This window comes from Emys orbicularis, chromosome 9 (genome assembly GCF_028017835.1).
Source record: "Emys orbicularis isolate rEmyOrb1 chromosome 9, rEmyOrb1.hap1, whole genome shotgun sequence".
NCBI classification, from domain to species: domain Eukaryota; kingdom Metazoa; phylum Chordata; order Testudines; family Emydidae; genus Emys; species Emys orbicularis.
In genome coordinates, this window is record NC_088691.1 from 29706018 (window position 1) to 29726521 (window position 20504).

Below are 20504 nucleotides of genomic sequence, written 5' to 3' on the forward strand. Positions count from 1 at the left end.
ACAGTTATTCATGTGTTAATTGTTTCCTGTTTTGATTGCTGCCATCCTCTCTCTTGATAGTCTCCCTAAATCTTTACTCTCAAAACTTCACAAGGTTTCAGGAAGTGAGACCATATTATTTTCTTCTCCACCACCACCACCACCACTGTCTGTCATTGGAACACAACTGAAAAAGGCTTACTGTTTTTTTTGTTTTGTTTGTTTGTTTTAATTTCCTTGAGCTTTTACCATCCTTTAGCTCTCTAACCTTAAATCCTTCTTGCTCTCTCTGCTCACTATACACTTTTAACCTTTGCATTCTTCTTACATTTGCGCCTGCCTCATCTGCCTAGCAGCTCTCTTTACCTGTCTTCCCATACAGTGAGTCAATTCATGTCTTTATCTGTTGGCTTATTACTTTGCTTTTTGTTCTGGATATATTGACTCTTTCTAAAGTGGCTTGTGTAGCATACTATACAAAAATAGATTGTGCTGTATTGTAAGCACTGTGTTCTGTATTTGAATAAACAGTTGTCCAAGTTAATTAAAATTGTTGGCTTTGTGCTCACAATCAATGTGAATTCTTAAACTGTTTTCCAAATAGCAGTTAAAAAAAATACTGTGGAGCAAATCCATGCTATTGAAAATAATTGTGTTGAATTATGCCATTTGAAATTCAAGACAACAGACAAGGAGTATGTACTATTAATTTATTTTAGGGAATTGAAATCAGACATTTTGCCACTACTCACAGCATCTAAGCATGTATCAAATGTCTTAGTTGCCCACTTCATTTAAGTGGTCACCTACAGCACGTGTGAATCTCTTATGCTTAATGATCTGTTCCACCTTGTATTTATCTCAGACCCTTTGGTTACACTTTAGGTGCGAAGAAAGTAACTCAAAAGTTTGTTCCTTCCACCAACGGAAGTTGGTTCACTAAAAGATATTACCTCACCTACATTGTCTTTCAAATGTAGATGTCAGGAACACTGCATATTATGTTGTCATATTTTTCTTCATATTTATAAAGAATCAAAAATGTTTTTGGTGAAAGGCAGGACAGAGAGCAAACCCTTTTACAGAGTTGGGGAAAGTGACTGGTAGAAGAAAAGAAAATGGAGAAGTAAAAAGATCCAACACAAACAAAAGTATAGTAAATATTATAGCAGACAGTTTACAGTTAGGTGACAATGAAAGGATGCAATAATGAAAAAGAAAGGGAAAGAAAAGATACTTTAGATTTAGAGTTAAAATTGGTTAAATAATGTGTGCTGTTATAGTACCATTGTGATCTAAACGTTTCAGTTTTAGAATCGGAGTTCTTTTTGTTCCTTAGATTTCCTCAGCTATCTTGTATTATAAACACCTTGAGACACGGACAGTGTCATTTTATGTTTGCGCAGTACCCAACCCAATAAAGCCCCAGTCCTGATTGTATCCTTTACGTGCTACTGCAGTACAAATACTAAATAATAATACTCTTGATTATTAGAATATTCAGCTGTATTTGGACTTAAGATGAGTGCAGTGTATATTTTTCAGAACAAATTGTCTTGCAGTTCTGCTCAGATGATCATATCTATAAACAGTTTCATGATCTGGAGGAATGAGCATGAAATTGGAAGTCACACAATCCTAAATTCAAATCCTTGCTCTGTCATTGATTTGCTAATAAAAGGCAGCTTCTTCAAACCAGCAGTATTGTAGCTCACTGCATAGTGGTGTGAGAAGAAGAAATTTTTTCCAATGAGAGAAATCTCCTGTTCTTACAAATAATGCTATGGAAACAGAATAGAAAGGACCTCATGCACTTGAAACATCCATACAGTAAATTGCATAGAACATAATTTACCTGAGAAGTCTAAAGGAGAAATCTGCCTTGTTTTGATTTGATCATGATGTTCTGGGATCTCTAAATATTTCAAACCTGAGTGTTATGGTTTTCACTGATGTCACGGAAAAGTATATTACTAGTTTTTCCTCTATCCATGATTTCTAGAGAGATGCTCAAGTCAGAAATACGTTTACTTGCAAATTATTGTAAAATCAGATTATGGGCTAACTAATAAAAGAGCAGTGGAGTATGAAAACTTCTGTTAAGGCACTAATGACTGCCTCACTTGTAGTATTTTGATGACTAATTGCAGTTTGTCACTGGCTTGTGTTATAATCAGAAACACATGCTAAATTTTAGTTAATGTTAAATTCAGATCTACCTTACGATTAATCTAGTAGACATAACATTGCTTTTATGTAGATCAAAATAATAGTCTTGAAAATATATATATATTTGCAACAACTGAGAGCCTTGGGAGTATGGAAGGAACATTTTTCTGATGGTTTTCAGGAATGACAGCAAAACTTTTGGGCCTTTGGGTTGCTCTGCTGGGTGAATTCTCTTAAGCAGAAAACCAGTGATAGGTAGACTGTGGAAGTGGTACTAGAAGGTTACAGGCTCCACTGTTTTTCAAACTACTTTTCCATTAGTATAATATTGATGGTGCCTTGGGATAAGGTCATGCATTATACCTTCAATTCTGGAAGAAAATTGATATGATTATTAAAAGTGGGGGTGGGAGAAAGAAAATAAATTAATTTAAAAAAAAAATCAGGAACAAAAAGGTGGAGTATTTAATTCACTTCCATGCCAGATTTCTGTTAGGTGTAGGAGGATGGGCATCAAGGAGTTGGTTACAGCTTTCCAATCCTGTGCTGCATGGCCTTTGTCTAATTTATACCACTAGTATAAGGTCTTTAAGGGTATGCCTACACAGGGATAAAAGCCCCACAGTATGGCTGTGGCTGACCCGGGTCAGCTGCAGGTATTTTATCTTCATGTAGACATACTCTAGTGACCTTAAGCCAGTGGAGGATAGGTGTAGTTCTGCTAGGCTAAGCCCCATTTGTCCCTGTACTCCAGAAGTTGGGGAAAGGGTTGGCACAGGAGGTGGCTATGCCAGCAGAGAGTCTCGGGGGAATTTTCTGGCCAGAATATGCCACTTCATCCCAACCAAACAGTGTAGAGCAGCCATAGCAGACCTGTGAAACTCCTATAGTAGAGTTTTAAAATAGTCAGAGAATGTCTATATTGTAGAAGAATGTACATGAATAAGATTGAACAGTGATTAATTATTCTTCATTAGACTGATTGGATCGTAAAATATAATGAGAGGGAAGATCTGTTTGTTCATCAGTCTGTTCTCTTGGAAAACACATCACAGTTTATTTTAAGATCAGATGTATTATCATTTTAAAGTTATGTTCTAAAAGTGATCATATAAAAATGACACTTCTTAATACAACAAACTTATGTGTGACTGTGTCTATGCCAGCATTTTTCTTCATGTTTCCCCACCATTACACTACTATAAAGTGGACAATAGCATTTTAACCAACATCCTAACCCTGCTCAGGTTAATCACATGGTGGTTAAATTGCTAGCAGCCTCCCTATACTAGTGCTACCATCTTTGGAAATGTACTAGTGGAAGTGCAACTGTGTGAAACTTTAAGAAAAAGGCTTGTACCGTATAGATGAGGCTTTCTGTGTTCAGAGTCATAACTGAAGCCCTGTGCAGATACAAAATTTGTATCTGTATCCGCATCTGGTCCTCAATCCGCAAAAATGGTCCACAGATATCTGCAGATTTGCAGGGCTTTAGTCATAACTGCTGACTTTACTGATTACTACTCCTTATTTTCATTAATCCTGCACAGTCAACACAATTTATGGGGATTTTGTTTTGGTTCATATTTATCAGAATCGCTCCAAATGAAACATCTTTGAGTGAACCAGAAAGAATGCATTTTGAGTGTTGGTTTCCTGGTTGAATTAGCAAAACTGGCAGTTTAAAAAAAATATATATATATTTTACATATAAACTGAAAAGATCTGATCTGGAATAATTGTAAGATAATAAAATTGAAACCCACTGATTCATTTTTACAAATGTAACCAAAACTCCAGGTCAGAATCTCCAAATGAATGCTACATTTACTGTTTATTTCTTGCTGTACTCTGTGTCCTTTGTATTGTGAAGATTTCTATTTTAGGGTACTATTATTTAAATATTATTTAAGAAGTTGGTAGTGACACTTTTTCATAGTTAAGTTTGCATAACAATTTCCATTACAAGCCCCCATTCTCATTTGCTTATAATGTTGCTCAAATTTTCCATGCTTGGTCTCTGCCTCAGGTGGAATTTTTATTTTTAATTTTTTTAAGTTTCAGCAAAAATTCAGTTGCAGTTTCAGAAAATTAGGTTAAGGGAAATATGTGACTTTTTGCTAATGTTAAAATTCTTTTTCAAGCCATTTCTATTAAGAGCTCTAGTGCTTTTGTGATTTGAATTAGGAGCTTGAAATTTGGCGGTGACTAATCCTGGGACGTGAGAGGCACTTATTTCTATCCCCATGAAAATTTATCCAAATGTGGCCAGGTTATAAACTGCTGAAAATGTTTGTTTGCATATACTCAACAGAGCTTTGTAGAGGCTTTCAGCTAATACCTCTTAATATTCCAGCTGGACTGAGCTCCCCAGGCCCACAGAGCTTGAGCTCCATACAGGACACAGCAACAGATGCCATCCCTTTGGCTTATGGCACAAAGTGCCAGGCTAGGAGCCAGGAGGAAACCATCTCTTCTAATTTCGGTTGTTCTGCTTGCTCGTGTTAATAATTCTGTGCACTTCACAGCCCTTATTATTGAGTAAGGTTTCATACCGCTAACTTAAGTATACTGTCCCTACATTTTACAGATGGAGTAAAATGCATTTTTGTAGGTCAAGTGATAGTCCTTTGTTTTTAGAGCTAGAGGATCAAGATTTCAACCCCAGCTTTGTTTACTTCATCACACCACAATAACGTTAACCAAAATAAATACTATTCTTTCTTCAATAATCTCAGTATACACACACGACACAAACTTTTGAAAAAGAACAATAGCAATTATGTATGCACACAGTAGTGTCACATTGATCAGCATTAAATGCAAGTTAACATATAATTATGCTAAATTGATTTTATATACTTTCCCCATTAAACTACATAAACAATCTTATTAGAAGAAACACAATTTGTAAACATTTTCAATAGATTTTGTTAAATGGAAAATATCAGTTAATATTTTCATTAACAGAATCACTTAGAAGGAAATATTTAGAGGTAAAGTTGTTGTTATGATGAATATATATTTCTGTATACTTAAGAATAATGTGTTCTCCTTGGAGTGATGATCTCCATGTATATTCCACTGTGGGGTATACATGCTTCTGAGACTGCAGAATTCTTGCAAGTAGTGTCCATTGCTCTATGCCTGCTCCCTTGCTCTCCTCGTGTTCTGTGCTGAGGGAAAAGGGGCTCTGTGGACCAGTGCTTCTCCGGTTCCTTCTTACCAGTACATGGCCTGAGTCTCCAGTGTCTGGAGCTAGCTATTTCAAAGATTTATATGTAGTTAGCATTGTTACTAGTTTTACAAGTTTAAGTAGCAGTTAGTTAGAACCTCAATCCCAGGGAATTCTCTGATCCCCGGCATGGGACTTAGATTATGCCTGGGCTTCAGGAACCACATCTGCTGCTCCTTCTCAGTCAGCAGTGACCACCAGGGCTGCCTGTACTTCCTCAAAAAGCTCATACCTATGTTAAATTCAGTGTCTGCCTCGCCTTCCCCAGCTGAACATGGCAGGCATAAGAAGTTCAACTTCAAAAGCACCTATAGAACACCATGAGGCCTCACTCAGATCCCAGGTTGCAGAGATCCTCTCCCCTCCCCCTCTCCCCCCCCCCCCCCCGTACATTGGCCTGAGCCCTAGAGGAGTACTCCTCTCAGCTTGATGTTTGACTCAGGAATGTGATGACTAGAGTGAAGGACTCTTTGTCTGGGCTTTTTCATAAGAGTAAGGGGCTCTCATAAGCAGAAGAGCAGATCCTCTGCTAAGAGAAGAGATCCCTCCCTGATCCTGTCCAGGTAAAGCGAGACTTCATGCCTAGAACACAAGGATTTAGGTCCTCCTAAGCCTCATGACTGATTAGAAGGTGCATAGGAGCAAAGCTGTTTCAGTACCATTCCTTGCATCGTCATTGATGCTGACCATAGTACCAACTAAAACAAAGCATCGTAGCTGAGGGACCGGGAAATGGTTGGTACAGACAAAGACCATGTAGTCAGACACTTCTTTACTGGAGGTACCATCACAGCCCTATAAGGATTACTAAGAGTCCCTTTACACTGACTCTGATGGTGCAAATCGATGTGATACTGGAACCTCTGAAAGCTGTATCTTGCAGAAGAACTCCAGAGGGTATCTTCATCCTTCCAGACCTGCAATCTCCCTTGTTGTTGGGACCAATCCTAGCACGGAGATTCTGTCAGGAGAGGACATGGACTTAGGGAGAAGCCCATCTCTCATCCCATCCCTGGTACCAGTGTTGATTCCATCTCCACCTGATTCTGAGATATGCTGTGGTGGACACCTAGCACAATTTTCCACAGTGACTGTGGACAGGTGGATGTTGGCTATCATCCATTCCAGCTATATGATCGAGTTTCCTTCCCCACACCTCCAAAAACCCCTTTCTTGTCCCTCTTCAGGGACCACTCTCATAAGGAGATCTTCCTTCAGAAGGGAGAATCCTTTCTCCAGTCCCTGCAATGGAGTGAATACATCTACAGCATCAAGGAAAAAGGATTTTATTCCAAACATTTTCTAGTCCCCAAAATGACAGGATGGTAGAGATCCATCCTTGATATGTGGTGATTTAGTTGGTGTTGGTCCTGCTTTGAGCAGGGGATTGGACTAGATGACCTCCTGAGGTCTCTTCCAACCCTAATATTCTATGATTCAATGTTGTTATTCGCAAGCTAAAATTCCACATGGTTATATTGGCATCAGTAATACCATCCCTAGAAAAAGACACGTGGATCACAACTCTGTGTGAAAGATGTGTACTTTCATGTTGATATTGCCACAGAATTTACTCAGATTAGTGGTGGGTCCTGACCACTGACCATACAGTGTACTCCTGTACTAGCAACTGTACCCAGGGTCTTCACGAAAGTGTTTTCCATAGTAACAGCACAATGGGGTGTTTCCACCATCTTGCCATATCTTGATGACTGGCTTCTCACAAGCAGGACATGTCCAGTCACTGCTCCATCTCCTAGCATCCCTGTGAATCTCTGTGAACGTGTAAGAGTCTACCCTGACTAGGTTTTATAGGGGTGACCATAGACTCAATCAGAACAAGGTGGTATCTCCTTGTGTATAGATTCCAAGCCATGGGAAACTTGATAGATCAGGTTATATACAACCTTCGGACATGGGTCTGGATCTGATGCTGGGTCACATGGTGTCATGTACTTATGTAACGCCATTTCCCACACTCCATCTCTGCTGCCTGCAGGCTTGGCTTCGAACAATACACATGAGTAAACCCAGCATGAACACTATAGTGACCTTTCCCATCAAGATAAAGTCTTCTCTGACTTGGTGGAAAGCTCCTGCACGAGTTCCTTTCCTGTGCTCCATGCCTGATAGGACAGTAATCATGGACTCTTCCTTGTTAGGTTGGGGCACTCATATGGACAGTCACACAGTACAGGGTGACTGGATGCTCTGGGAAACCAGAATGCATATAAATATCCTGGAATTCAGAGCAGCCCAAGAAAGATTCAGGGCAGTCTTACCATTAATCCAGTCTCACCACATTCTCATAATGTCAGACAATATGATAACCATATCTGATGTAAACAAACAAGGAGGAGCAAGATCCATTTCTCTGTGTATAGAAGTGGTCAATTTATGGAACTAGTGTATCAAGAACCACATCACCCTATCAGCAGTGTGCCTCCCAGGAACCTAGAATTTGCTGGTGGACAGCCTCATCAGGCAGTTTGTCACTGACTATGAGTGGAAGTTACACAGTTTAGTCGTGAAGAACATCTTCACTCAGTGGAGAACATCTACCTGGGACCTGTTTGCCAGGAAGTGCCATACATACTGTTCCAGGGGAGCTCAGGATCAGTACTCCAGAAGCGATATTCTCCTACTCCCTTGGACAGACTGCTTGAACTATGTCTTTTCTGTTATCCCTCTTCTTCCTCGATTACTGCAGAATATTCGACAAGACAGAGCACAAGTCATTCTCATTGTGCCCAAATGGCCCAAGTCTTCTGTGTATGTCAGCCCAACTCAGAAACTCTTCATATCAAGGTATGGTATTTGAATGGGTGTGGGACCTAGAACATTCTTGTTCCAAAACAGTGTAAGCAGTCCTTACTAAGACCAGAAAGGACGGACTGCACCCCAAAAATGTTATCTAAGAAAGTGGAAGCGTTTGTCTGGGCCCAGGAGCTCAATGTATCTCCTGAGACAATGAGTATTCCTGATATTTTGGATTATCTCCTTACCCTCAAGATGACAGGTCTTGTTCCTAGCTCTATATAGGTTCACCTGGCAGTAATCCGTGCACATCACCCTCCAACATTTAGCAACTCCATGTTCTTATGAGGATTAATTAGAACTTTCTCACTTGTAATAAGACCAACTCCTCAATGGGACCTTAATTTAGTACTTTTAACTCTTACTCAGCCATGTTTCAAATCCCTGGCTACCTGTTTGATGACTCACCTGTCAAGACAAGTAGGTGAACCAGAGATCCTGATGGCAGACCCTCCTTACACAATATTTCATAAAGACAAAGTCTCGCTATGATTACGTGCGCAATTCACTCCTAAAGAAGTTTTGGAACTTGACATACCTGGACTAACCACTTACCTGTGTTCTTCCTGAAGCCCCATGCCTTACAGAAAAGACTTCATTCTCTGAATGTGAGATAAACTTTGGCATTGTACCTACAGAGAATGAAACCAATCAGAATGTCACCTAGGCTGTTTGTTGCCCTAGCAGAATGAGCCCGAAGGCAAACTATTTCCTCACAGAAGATCTCCAAGTGGATCTCTGTCTGTATTCTACTTTATCAGCTGGCACACTTTCCTCCCTCACATGGGACACATGCTCACTCTACAAGAGCACAGGCAGCCTCTGTGGCATCACTTCAAGAAATATCTCTGCTTGACATCTGTAAGGCAGCAACATGGAGTTCCATCCTCCTATTCATGAGACATTATGCCTTGGTCCATGCCTCCTCCATCTCATCTTTTGATGAGATGATTTTGGGATAGTGATTTTACAAGCAGCCATATCACTACCATACTTGCCCCTCCTTCTCTTTGAGTGCCTCTTGTCAATCTCCCACAGCGGTATACACATAGGGACTAGCACTTGAAGAAGAAGAAAGGGAAGTTATCCTTCATAGCTGGATTTCTCAGGATGTGTCAACCCTATTTGTATTCCACTACCTGCCCTCCTTCCCCTCTACTTCATATCATCTCTGATTTGCAATAAGTGGAGGTACTGGAGAGGTGTCTGACCATACCGCACCTTATACCGTCAGCACAGAGCACAAGGTGAGCAAGAATGTAGACACGAACCAGCAGACACTACTTTGAAGCATTCTCTGGTCTCAGGCACATGGAGTGCCTTTTTTTTTTACTGTTTTAAAACAATTATAGAAATAAACTGAAAAAGTAAATTAAATGTCTTTTTTTTTTCTGTTCTGAAATGCTTTATCGAAATGGTCCATAAGTTATAAAGAAATTGAAATCCAAAGCCTTTTCCTGTTCCTTATACTATGGTCAATGTAGTGTTGCTTGTATTAGGTAGGTTTCTGCTTGCAGAGCTGCACCCATATTTGAGTGTGTGTTTGTATAGTGACATCTGTATTTTTTTTTAATTTTTTTTTTCAAACTGATTTTTCAAAGAAAGTACATAGGCTGACTGAACCAGACACATCAACAGAGTCATGTGATGATGAATATCAAATGAAATAAATGCTAAAGTAAAAATAGAAAAGGATAGTTAATAAACTAAGCCAGTGGTACTGAGCATGATCCATATTCAAGATGCTCTATGCACATTCCTTTTTTCTTGCTGTAAACAGACTATACTATTATCTCCCAAGGGTCAGTTGAAAAGATGTTGTATTTGAACAGAATTATCTAATATCTTCAACAACATTTGCAAAAAGAACACATTGTATCTGTTTGCTTATGCCACCTTCCATATTTTACTTAAGCATTAAACAAAACCAGGCTGATAGGCTACTGGGAGTGGAGATTACAGCAACCCACTTTGAGCTACATAAGCCAATGTTTAACACGTATCTAAAACATTAAGCCACCCAACACAAATGTGAGACAGGCAAGTATTAACCTTTTACTGTTAGAGATTTAAAGCCAAAATTTTCAAAAGTGGCCAGTGACTTTTGGATATCTGTCTTGGATATACTGCACCTGATTTTCTGAAGTGCTAACCACTTGCAAGTTCCCATTGGCTTACATTGGAGATGTGGGTTTTCAACACCTCTGAAAATCAGGCCTAAACTATACGTTTTGGCCCAAGTGATGTGCCCATGGTCACACTGCCAGTATACGGCAGAATCTGAAATAGAACTCAAAGATAAAACATACCTTCTCCATAAAACTCTTCTTAGTATTTACTTGTGTATGTATTATAACACTGAGATTTACTAGTAAAATCCAATATTTGAGAAGCAGAATTTATTAATATACATGCTATGAGCTATCTTTAAATAGAAAGCCATCGTGGTGAGGGAAATGCATACTCTTTAGCACCACCTCTTTCTTCTTTGTTTAAACAGTGCATAGCAAAATGAGACTGAACCATGAGTGGGTCTCCTAGATGCTATTGCAATACATATTCTTTCTGATGTATTATTTATTTTGTTTGACAAAACCATTCTATCAATATTACTTTAAATAAAATGAGTGTAGTCAGAAGTACCCAAACATAGCATTATGGTACTGGCAGTAATAATATCTGTGGGAAACAATATTAATTGCTGCTTTCTGAAATTGAACTAGCAGATGTAATAGTGCAATCTTAGACTGCATCTCAGAGGTAATTCTGATAAATAAAAAATTACTAAAAAACTAGTAGTAGGGCCATACCAATACAGTGGACTGCACTTTTCAGGCTCTGGAACTCTTTCAAAGTGAATGCTCTTGTACTTTTGTTGTATCAAAAAGGTTTCTGATGGTTTTTGTGTGATAGAAGTGAATTTTAAAAGGTACTTTCTTAACCTGATTTTTAATTTAAAATCATTTGACATGCTTGGTCTGTTAGATCAGTCACATCAGTGTTACTGGAATGACCTCTGGATTTTAGTGAAGAGGAGAAAAGAGAGTTTCCTAATTAACAAATAAAGATTCTTTTTTTATCTCTGTCTCTCTCCCAGATGGCAACGCTCGCAGCTATCCCTGCTGGTCTGGCATTTGTATCTATTAATGTATATGCTGCGACAGAAGAAGAATCAAAAGCCCAGTCAGTGAAGCCAAATCAGGTAAGATTCTTGCTATTGTCCCATACATTTTTTTTTTTTTTTAAACAATAAGTGAACGTATACCAACACCAATGAATCTTTTCTGTAAACTATATGCTACAGAAAACAAAGAATAATATTTAGAAGATGTTTTGGAATGCTATAGCACTGCTTTATATGCTATTACAAATGATCAAAATATAGACAGAATTACAGAAAAAATAGTTTTAAAAGTTTAATATAATAATAGATTTTACAGATGTAGGCCAAGCAGGCGGGAATACAGTTGTCACAGATCCTAGCAAGTGACCCCTCCTGGCCAGGATTGCTGCGAGGAAAATCCAAGCCTCTGTGTCCTTGGGTCCCCAAGTTGCATTAAGCCTCTGGAGTCTGAGCAGAGTCCAGCCACTGCCCCAATCTTGGGAAATTTAGTCACACTGTCAGGGCACAAACCTTTTATGTGGCATCCCTTTCAGAGAACAGGAAAGCATTGTCCATCTGCCTGGCCCCTTGGACCAATAGCGGCTCTTCCAAATTCCCTTGTACTTAAACACATCCTCTCCCAAAACTCCACCCAAAATGTGTGAAGCTTCTGGTTTATGGTTAATTCTCAGGGGGATGCAGCAGTTGTGAAGCAGTTAATTTGCACGCACACTTTTGTTCTTAATCATATAAAACAAGAGAACAGCTCATACAGAACAATAAACATCTTAAACGGCAGTGTCCTTCACTTTCTAGCAGGTCGTTGGGGATCATAGATGTTCAGAAAAGCAGGCAGGCAGGGTGTCTCCTGCTTCATAGAGGCTCTCTCCCTCTTGTGAACTCCCTTACTCAGCTTCTGTGACCTTGCTGTTTCCTGCCTCCCTGCTTCCTCTTCTCATTTGGCTCGCTATTTAACCTCCCCTGCCCCACTACCTTTGTTTTGTCCTTTGCGTAACTTTCCACTGCTCCTATCTTCCCTCCCTTCCTCCCCCCCTTTCAGAGGAGTCCACTAAACTTGATTTCCAAGGGTAAGCTGTGCTTCTCTATAACCTTTTGATGTGGTTGAAATACTGTCATTAACCTCAAGTATATTCCATTGTCCCTATCTTGTGTGTACAAGCTACAGGACCTGTCAGCATTGGTGGAACTACATACATATAGGCTCCCATTTTTTCATAATATAACTTCACAATATCAACCAGAAGTCATAAGTTGCACAGCCGTAGCCTCAATTCATCACAACAGTATTTACTGAGACTTGCATGTTACTATTGCTCTAAAGTTCAATTTTAAGTAATATCACACATTTAGATATTTGTATTCATATTAAAAAGACTGGTTTTCCAATTCTTGCCCTCATTTTATTTTCTAAAGTAGAAGAGTGTGTGTGTGTGTGTGTGTGTGTGTGTGAGAGAGAGAGACTATATCCTTCTCAGTAATAATGCTACTAATTAACACTTATATAATGCTTCTCATCTCCAAGAACTTTATATGAATTAATTAATCCTCACCACAGTTTTGTAAAGTAGGTTTATAGATACAACATGATATGAAGGCTTTGTTGTCTTATGGGAAGAAAGAACATTTGCTATTTTCTTTAAAGTTGTTTCTAAAATTTGGTATTTACATGTAATGACTTTTATATGTTTCTGAAACAAGCTCGCTAGAATAGATTCTTTTCCTTTCAGCTTCCCATTTATTGTGTGCCGCCTCTGAAATCAAGATATGTTGAAGAAGACCCTGGTCATTTGCAGGTGGGGTTTTCTACATTAAGAAAGACAACTAGTCATTATGTTGAGTGGTGCAAGGTAAGAAATATAGTTTGATTAATGCTTGAAGACAAAATGTTCAGGAATTCCTGAACAAACACTTGTGTACAACATTAAAGAGCAGCATATTCCATACAATTTGTTGGGCACTTAATTAAATCAGAATTGCCATGGTATGTAGGGGACAAGTATGAATGATATTCTTGTCCTGAGCTTAGCAGGGAGCCAAGAAAGGTGTGTGGAGAGTGAGATGACCTCTTCAATCTCCCTGCAGTCCAAACCAAACAGCAGTGACCCCGAACAGGTCCCTTTCCGTCTACCCCTGGATTTCACAATTTTGACAGCATCTAATGGCAGCATACAAAATCACTATTTGGTTAAAACAAGAGTGGAATATGTTAATATGTTGTTTTTTTTCCCAATGCTATTACATTTTATTTTTTGTCACTTTATTTTTAAAAGTCATTTAAATTAAAGAATTATGTCCACCCTCACTGAATAGGCATATTCACTGAGGCATAAGTCTTTGCTGGAATGGGGCCCAATTTTGAATTGACATTGTAATTTTACTTTTCCCCAACTGCACTGGTTGAAATGGATTGATGGAAAATTTGAACGCCCGGGAATATGCAAGTTCTAGGTCTTCCCATGGTTTGCTTGATTAAATGATTCAAATAGCAATATTTTACACAATGAACCCAGTCATTAAATAGTAATACTAACTCCTAAGACCACCTGGTCAGTTCCATATTTTTAAAACTTCACATTTTAAACTACAAATGCCAATTTTAAGAAATTTAGAGTAATAAGAGTTACTTCAGCATTGCAGATTGTTTTAGCTCAATAAAGTAAAAGGAACAAAAACATTTCTCTTGGTTTTTTTTTCATTAGAATAAAACCTGTTTTCCAGTTTAAGAAGCTAATAATTCAGATTTTTAATTGGATCCAAAGAACTGTATTTAATACCATAGTTCTTTCAGCTGCCATTGTTAGTACAGTTAGGCTGTGTGATTTCTTATGATGTCTGCCTTGGAGCTCTTGACATTTAAAATTATTTTTCATCCATTAACCTCATGACCTCACTATTTAAAGAATCTGTGTTATTACCATATCTTTGCTATGGTCCTCATCAAACTAAGATATATTTTTGCACATTCGTACACTTTATGTAGAAGATTGCCAGGGCTTTCATTTTCGTGTACACTCCATTCCCATGCTAAATAAAAGTGCAATGTTAGCTAACAAGGAAAAAAAGATTTTAAGAAGGGAAGGAAATTCAATGATGCGGAGATTGTCTGGATGAGCTGAATGATCAGTGGGGTAGGTATGAGGTCCTGAAGAAAGAGTACAGTAAGTCCATGGGACACACTTGAGGGGTTACTCAGAGTCAGCTAAAATTTCATTACAAGATTTGTCAGTCTACATAATATGGAGTTCTAGCTTTACATTTCCTAAATAGTTTTGTCTTTGTATAGCATCACAGGAGGACTGCAACTGTAAGTTACTGGTGGTGCAAGTTGTATATCTGAGTGCCCAGCTTTCACCCAGTCACTTTTTATTTGTGTGGCGTAGGGATGCTTCTGTGTCTTGTTCTTTTCTATATGTTAGTGTCCTTTGTATGTCTCTTCAAGGGACACTGACTTAAGTATTATACTCTGGCTAATTTTAACACCTCGCTTATAACAACTAAGAGTTAGCAAAGATGTATCTTTTTTTGGACTTAGGGTTGCCAACTTTCTAATCACACAAAACTGAACACCCTTGTCCTGCCCCTTCGCCGAGGCCCCGCCCTGCTCACTCCATCCCTCCTCCCTCCGTTGCTCGCTCTTCCCCACCCTCACTCACTCGCTCATTTTCACTGGGCTGGGGAGGGTCCCTTTTTGACTGGGTGTTTCGGTTGAAAACCGAACATCTGGGGTTTGTTTACTTTAGGAATTTGACAGCATTTTGTATATAGCCAACTTTACAATTTCCCCCTGTATAGTCAATTTGTTTTCCTTTTTGTTTGTGTGGACCTTTCATATAGCAAGAGGGAAGAAAAATATTTACAAACAGGAAAACATGATTATAAAATACAGAAACTGGCAGAAGTAGTTAAGGATGAGTGTAGTACCTGAAAATATTTTAAACACTTTTTTTTTAAATTGATTAGATTTCAAGCTGACTGTCCCTTGAAGAGGAGTGTCATCAGTCACTGGATATTGCTTTTTTTTTTTATTAAAAACAAAACAAAAACTTCACTCTTTTTGAAGGAATCTGGAGATGGCGTGTTATTACAACAGACGATAACGGTGATACTCCGATTTGACTTGATCACCTTGTCATTTTCATCTTTAACATTTAAAAGCAACTGGATTTCACATACCCCTCCTGAATAATTCTCTGTTGCTGCCAGTCAGTATTGCACTGGTTTATATAACTTAAGAAACAGTGACAGAGGGGGTTATGTTGTTAGAATTCCTGAAACATGTTGTGATTTCCAAAACAAAGTTGTGATTTGGTGATAAATACCACATAGTTACCAGAGCTGCTTAATATTTTAAGTATAGAGCAACACTGTGGTATCTTAGCTATGACTGTCTCATAACTGTTAACAAATAATAACTCTTAATGGTGAACACTGTTATTTTGACATTCGTCGTCATATTTTCCTTTTCTTTTACCTTAATAAGAGGGCTTTCTCTAGCCACTTCGAAACTTGCCTCTACTGTTTAGAATCTAGATCAAAAAGGAACAGTCATTTGTGCAGCAAGGCATCATATATATAACTCTGTCAGCTAAAGCATGGCCTGCAGGCATTTCAAGTGAGTGTAGTGCTCATAAAATACATCAGGTTGATAGTCCTGGAAATTAAAGTCCTCTCATCAGTTAATCCATATAACAGTTATAGCATGGGAGGTACCTCGGTATGAGGCCCCCGCCCGGTTCCTTGCAGCCACTTCTAGAAATGAAGGTGTCAATGAACCACAAAGGTGACAATTTTGATGGCACTTTTTCTAAAGTGCACTCTGGTCCTGTAGCAGCTAGTCTGAAACCACCAATTGATCTTGGATAAAGATATTGAACGACTCTCAGAACTCCTAATATCTTTTCAATAACACTGACCAGAGTTGGATCTAAACTAGTGACCCAGGCCAGGTGTACATTTAAGGTTTTGCTGCTGTGGAAATGTTGTTTGGGTTAATTATTATTATTATTATTTTTTTTTAATGACACTTCTGTACTGGGAAAAACTCTACTGTAGATGCAGTTATTCTGACAAAAATGTGCATTTGCTGGCATAGTTTATTTTGCTTGGGGAATCAGCATAAGCTATACCATCAGAAGCGCTCTTTTGCTGGTATAAGCTGCATCTCTATTAGGAGGTTTGCCAGCATAAAAATGTAATAAAAAGCAATCACATCCCTAAACGACGTCATTATACTGGCAATAATTCCTAGTGTACACCAGGTCTAACTCACAGTGAATCCATGTAATCCTCCATAATTTGTAGTTTTCCCATAGATATAGCTGTAGCAGGGGTCGGCAACCTTTCAGAAGTGGTGTGCCGAATCTTCATTTATTCACTCTAATTTAAGGTTTCGCGTGCCAGTAATACATTTTAACCTTTTTAGAAGGTTTCTTTATATAAGCCTATAATATATAACTAAACTATTGTTGTATGTAAAGTAAATAAGGTTTCAAAATATTTAAGAAGCTTCATTTAAAATTAAATTAAAATGCAGAGCCCCCCGGAGCGGTGGGCAGGACCTGGGCAGTGTGAGTGCCACTGAAAATCAGCTTGCGTGCCGCCTTCGGCACACGTGCCATAGGTTGCCTGCCCCTGGTCTATAATATATAACTAAACTACACCTCTGCCCCGATGTAATGCTGTCCTCGGGAGCCAAAAAATCTTACCACGTTATAGGTGAAACCGCATTATATCAAACTTGCTTTGATCCGCCAGAGTGCGCAGCCCTGCCCCCACAGAGCGCTGCTTTACCATGTTATATCCGAATTCATGTTATATCGGGTCGCGTTATATCTGGGTAGAGGTGTATTGTTGTATGTAAAGTAAATAAGGTTTTTAAGAAACTCTCACTGCCAGGACCCAGGCAGTGTGAGTGCCACTGAAAATCAGCTTGCGTGCCCCCTTCGGCACACGTGCCATAGGTTGCCTACCCCTGAGCTATAGGGTGTTTTGCTGAGCACAGCACTCCTTGCCTTCAAGTTGTGTACAATGCATGCCGAAAGGTAAAAAGCTGATCAAGCTTTAAATCGGTTCCCTCATGCCATTTGATGTGGGAGCGTGTACTGTGACGTGGTCCCCGGGGTGAAACCTGTATTGTGGGACCGCTGAGCTCTGTGTCCCACCAACCTGGATTGCTTCTCACACTGTGATGCTGATGTCAAGCTACAAGCCTCTGATGGGCAATGCACTTACACAGACATTCACAGACAGGGACACACCCAACTGTGTTGCATGAATGATCTCCCAGTCACTCATGAACCATCAACAGAGAGGCTCCAGCCAATTTCCTCCAACTCCCCAGTCTTGCACCCCAGAATTGTACTGTCTTGCACTGGTCAGAAGCATGACCAGTTTAAGTTCATAAGTTAGTTTGCCACTTCTTCATAGGAAACTGGACATGCACCAGCCTTTGTAATTTGAGCTGAAAATTCCCAGGCACTTTAGACAAACTCACTGGTAAGATAAAACATTAAAAGAAGTTTATTAACTACAGAAAGGTAGATTTTGAGTGATAAGTGGTAGGCATAAAGGTCAGCGATAGTTACCTTAAGACCAAACTTTCCCAGTTCAAAGTCTTTGTCCTGCAGACGTTCTTCCAGGTGTTGAGGGGGGAGAGGCCAAATGATGATGTCACTGTCTCTCTTTTACACTTCTAGCTTGCTGAAAAGATTCTTGCTCTGATGTGGGGGTCAGGCAATCCCCATTGGTCAAGCAGTCTCTATTGTGTACGTGCCTTCTCCAAGAAGCCTCTGGGATAGCGGATTGTGTGCCGAGGAGCCATTAACAACCATCTGGCTATTGATGGCTATTCCTTTGTAACTGAAACGCTGGTTGTGGGTATTCCCAACCTCATAACGTATTTCAGTAACACGTATGGAAATACTTCATAACTTCACATACAATGATAGTACGTACAATTCAACAGGTTATTATTGTTCAACATCTCAAGACTTGCAAAATGATACCATACAAGGCATACTTTGTTCAAAACATAGGATGATATCACAGCGGTGAATATGGGGGTTCCAGGGTACTACTTTGAGGTACAGAGTGTCACCGTATCCCTTAGCCAAATTAACAGTGGGTGTTAACTTTGGCAATCTTGTATGATCTCATGTGATCTTCTAGTGTAAATATACATTAAATGTCAGTATATTGCTTATTTTATAAAATATGTTCCATTTTCTCATCACCACAGAACTGTTGTCATGAGGATTTTTAATTAATAGTTATAAAGTAGTGCAAGATTATTTTATTTAAAGTACATAAATTTTGTTTGCACTTATAGCACAACATGAACTACCTCTGATATGCTTTAAGTATGATATTTTAGTAAAATTCTATTTTTAAGACAAAGATTCCACAATAAGTAAATCACCCAAAACAATCTTTGATACTAAATAATCAGGTTAAAGGAAGGGAAGTAAGCAACCTGAAGAAACTGTGCAAAGTAGATTTTTCTTGCATTTCATAAGTGTTGCTACTTTTAAGCCCCAGTTGTGCAAACACGTACACACTATTGAGTATGGTTATTCATGTACATAGGGATAATACATAGATTCCAAGGCCAGATTGGACCATTCTGATTATCTAGTCTGACCTCCTGTATAATACATGCCTAGAATGGCCTCAAAAATATTGCTAGGGCATATCTTTTGGAAAAAATCCAATCTTGATTTAAAATTTTGTCAGTGATGGATAGTCTGCCAAAGCGCTTGGTAAATTGTTCCAGTGGTTAATTACTCTCACTGTTAAAAATGTACGTTTTATTTCCGGTATGAATTTGTCAATCTTCAGCTTCCAGCCACTGGAACATGTTATACGTTGCTCGGTTAGATTGAAGAGACCATTATTAAATATTTGTTCTCAATGTAGATATTTATAGACTGTAATCCAGTCACCTGTTAACCTTTTCTTTGTTAAGCTAATTAGAATGAGCTCCTTGAGATGGTCACTATAAAGCTGGTTTTCTAATCCTTTAATCGTTCTCATGGCTCTTCTCTCAACCCTCTTCCCTTCTGGAATCGTGGGTGCCAGACCTGGACTTAGTATTCCAGCAGCAATTGCCAGAGCCATATAAAGAGGTAAAATAACCTCTCTACTCCTACCTGAGATTCCCCTGTGTATACATCCTAGGATTGCATTCGCTTTTTTGGCCACAGCATCGCACTGGGAGCTCATGTTGAGCTGATTTTCCATCATAACCCCCAGATGTTGTTCAGAGTCATTGCTTCCCAGGATAGAGTCCCCCATCAAGTAAATATGGCCTACATTCTTTGTTTAGAGGTATACATTTACATTTCACCATATTAAAACACAAATTGTTTGGTTGCGCCCAGTTTACTAAGTGATCCAGATTGCTCTGAATCAGTGAGCTGTTCTCTTCATTATTTACCAGTTTTTGTTATCCGATTTTATTAGTGATGATTTTATTTTCTTCCATGTCTTTGTTAAAAATGTTTAATAATATAGGGCCAAAAGCCACTCCCTGCAGGATCCACACTGGAAACGATCCTACTTGATGATGATTCCCCATTTACAGTTACATTTTGAGACCTGTCATTTAGCCTGTTTTTTAATCCATTTAATGTGTGCCATGTTAATTTTACATCGTTCTAGTTTTTTAATCAAGATGTCGCACAGTACCAAGTCAAACCTCTTAAAGAAGTGTATTATGTCAACACTATTACCTTTATCAACCAAAGTTGTAATCTCATTTAAAAAAAAAAAAAAGATATTAAGTAAGTTTGGCAGGTTCTAGTTTCTTTAAACCCATAACGATTGACATTAATTACATTACTCTCCTTTAATTCTTCATTAATCGCGTCCCGTATCAACCACTCCATGATCTTGCCAAAGATCAATGTTAAGCTGACTGGCCTGTATTTACCTGGATCATCCCATTTACCTTTTTTTAAAATGGGTACAACATTGGCTTTCTTCCGGTCTTCTGGAACACCCGTGGTGCTGCAAGACTTATTGAAAATCAATGTTAATGGTCCAGTGAGCTGCTCAACTAGCACTTTTAAAACTCTTGGATGCAAGTTATCTGGACCTGCTGATTTAAAAAGTCTAACTTTAGTAGCTTCTGTTTAACATTCTCCCGATATGCTGGTGGAATGGAAAGTATGTTATCACTAT

The 20504-nt window shown here is 38.8% G+C and overlaps 1 protein-coding gene across 1 annotated transcript in view; it reads left to right on the forward strand.

Annotated features, from left to right (window-relative positions):
- Positions 1-20504, forward strand: part of APOOL (apolipoprotein O like) — a 53981-nt gene that overhangs the window by 18115 nt on the left and 15362 nt on the right. The window contains exons 2-3 of the mRNA XM_065411018.1: positions 11298-11402; positions 13052-13171. Coding sequence (XP_065267090.1) covers positions 11298-11402; positions 13052-13171 — 225 coding nt within the window. The remainder of the gene's footprint in view (positions 1-11297; positions 11403-13051; positions 13172-20504) is intronic.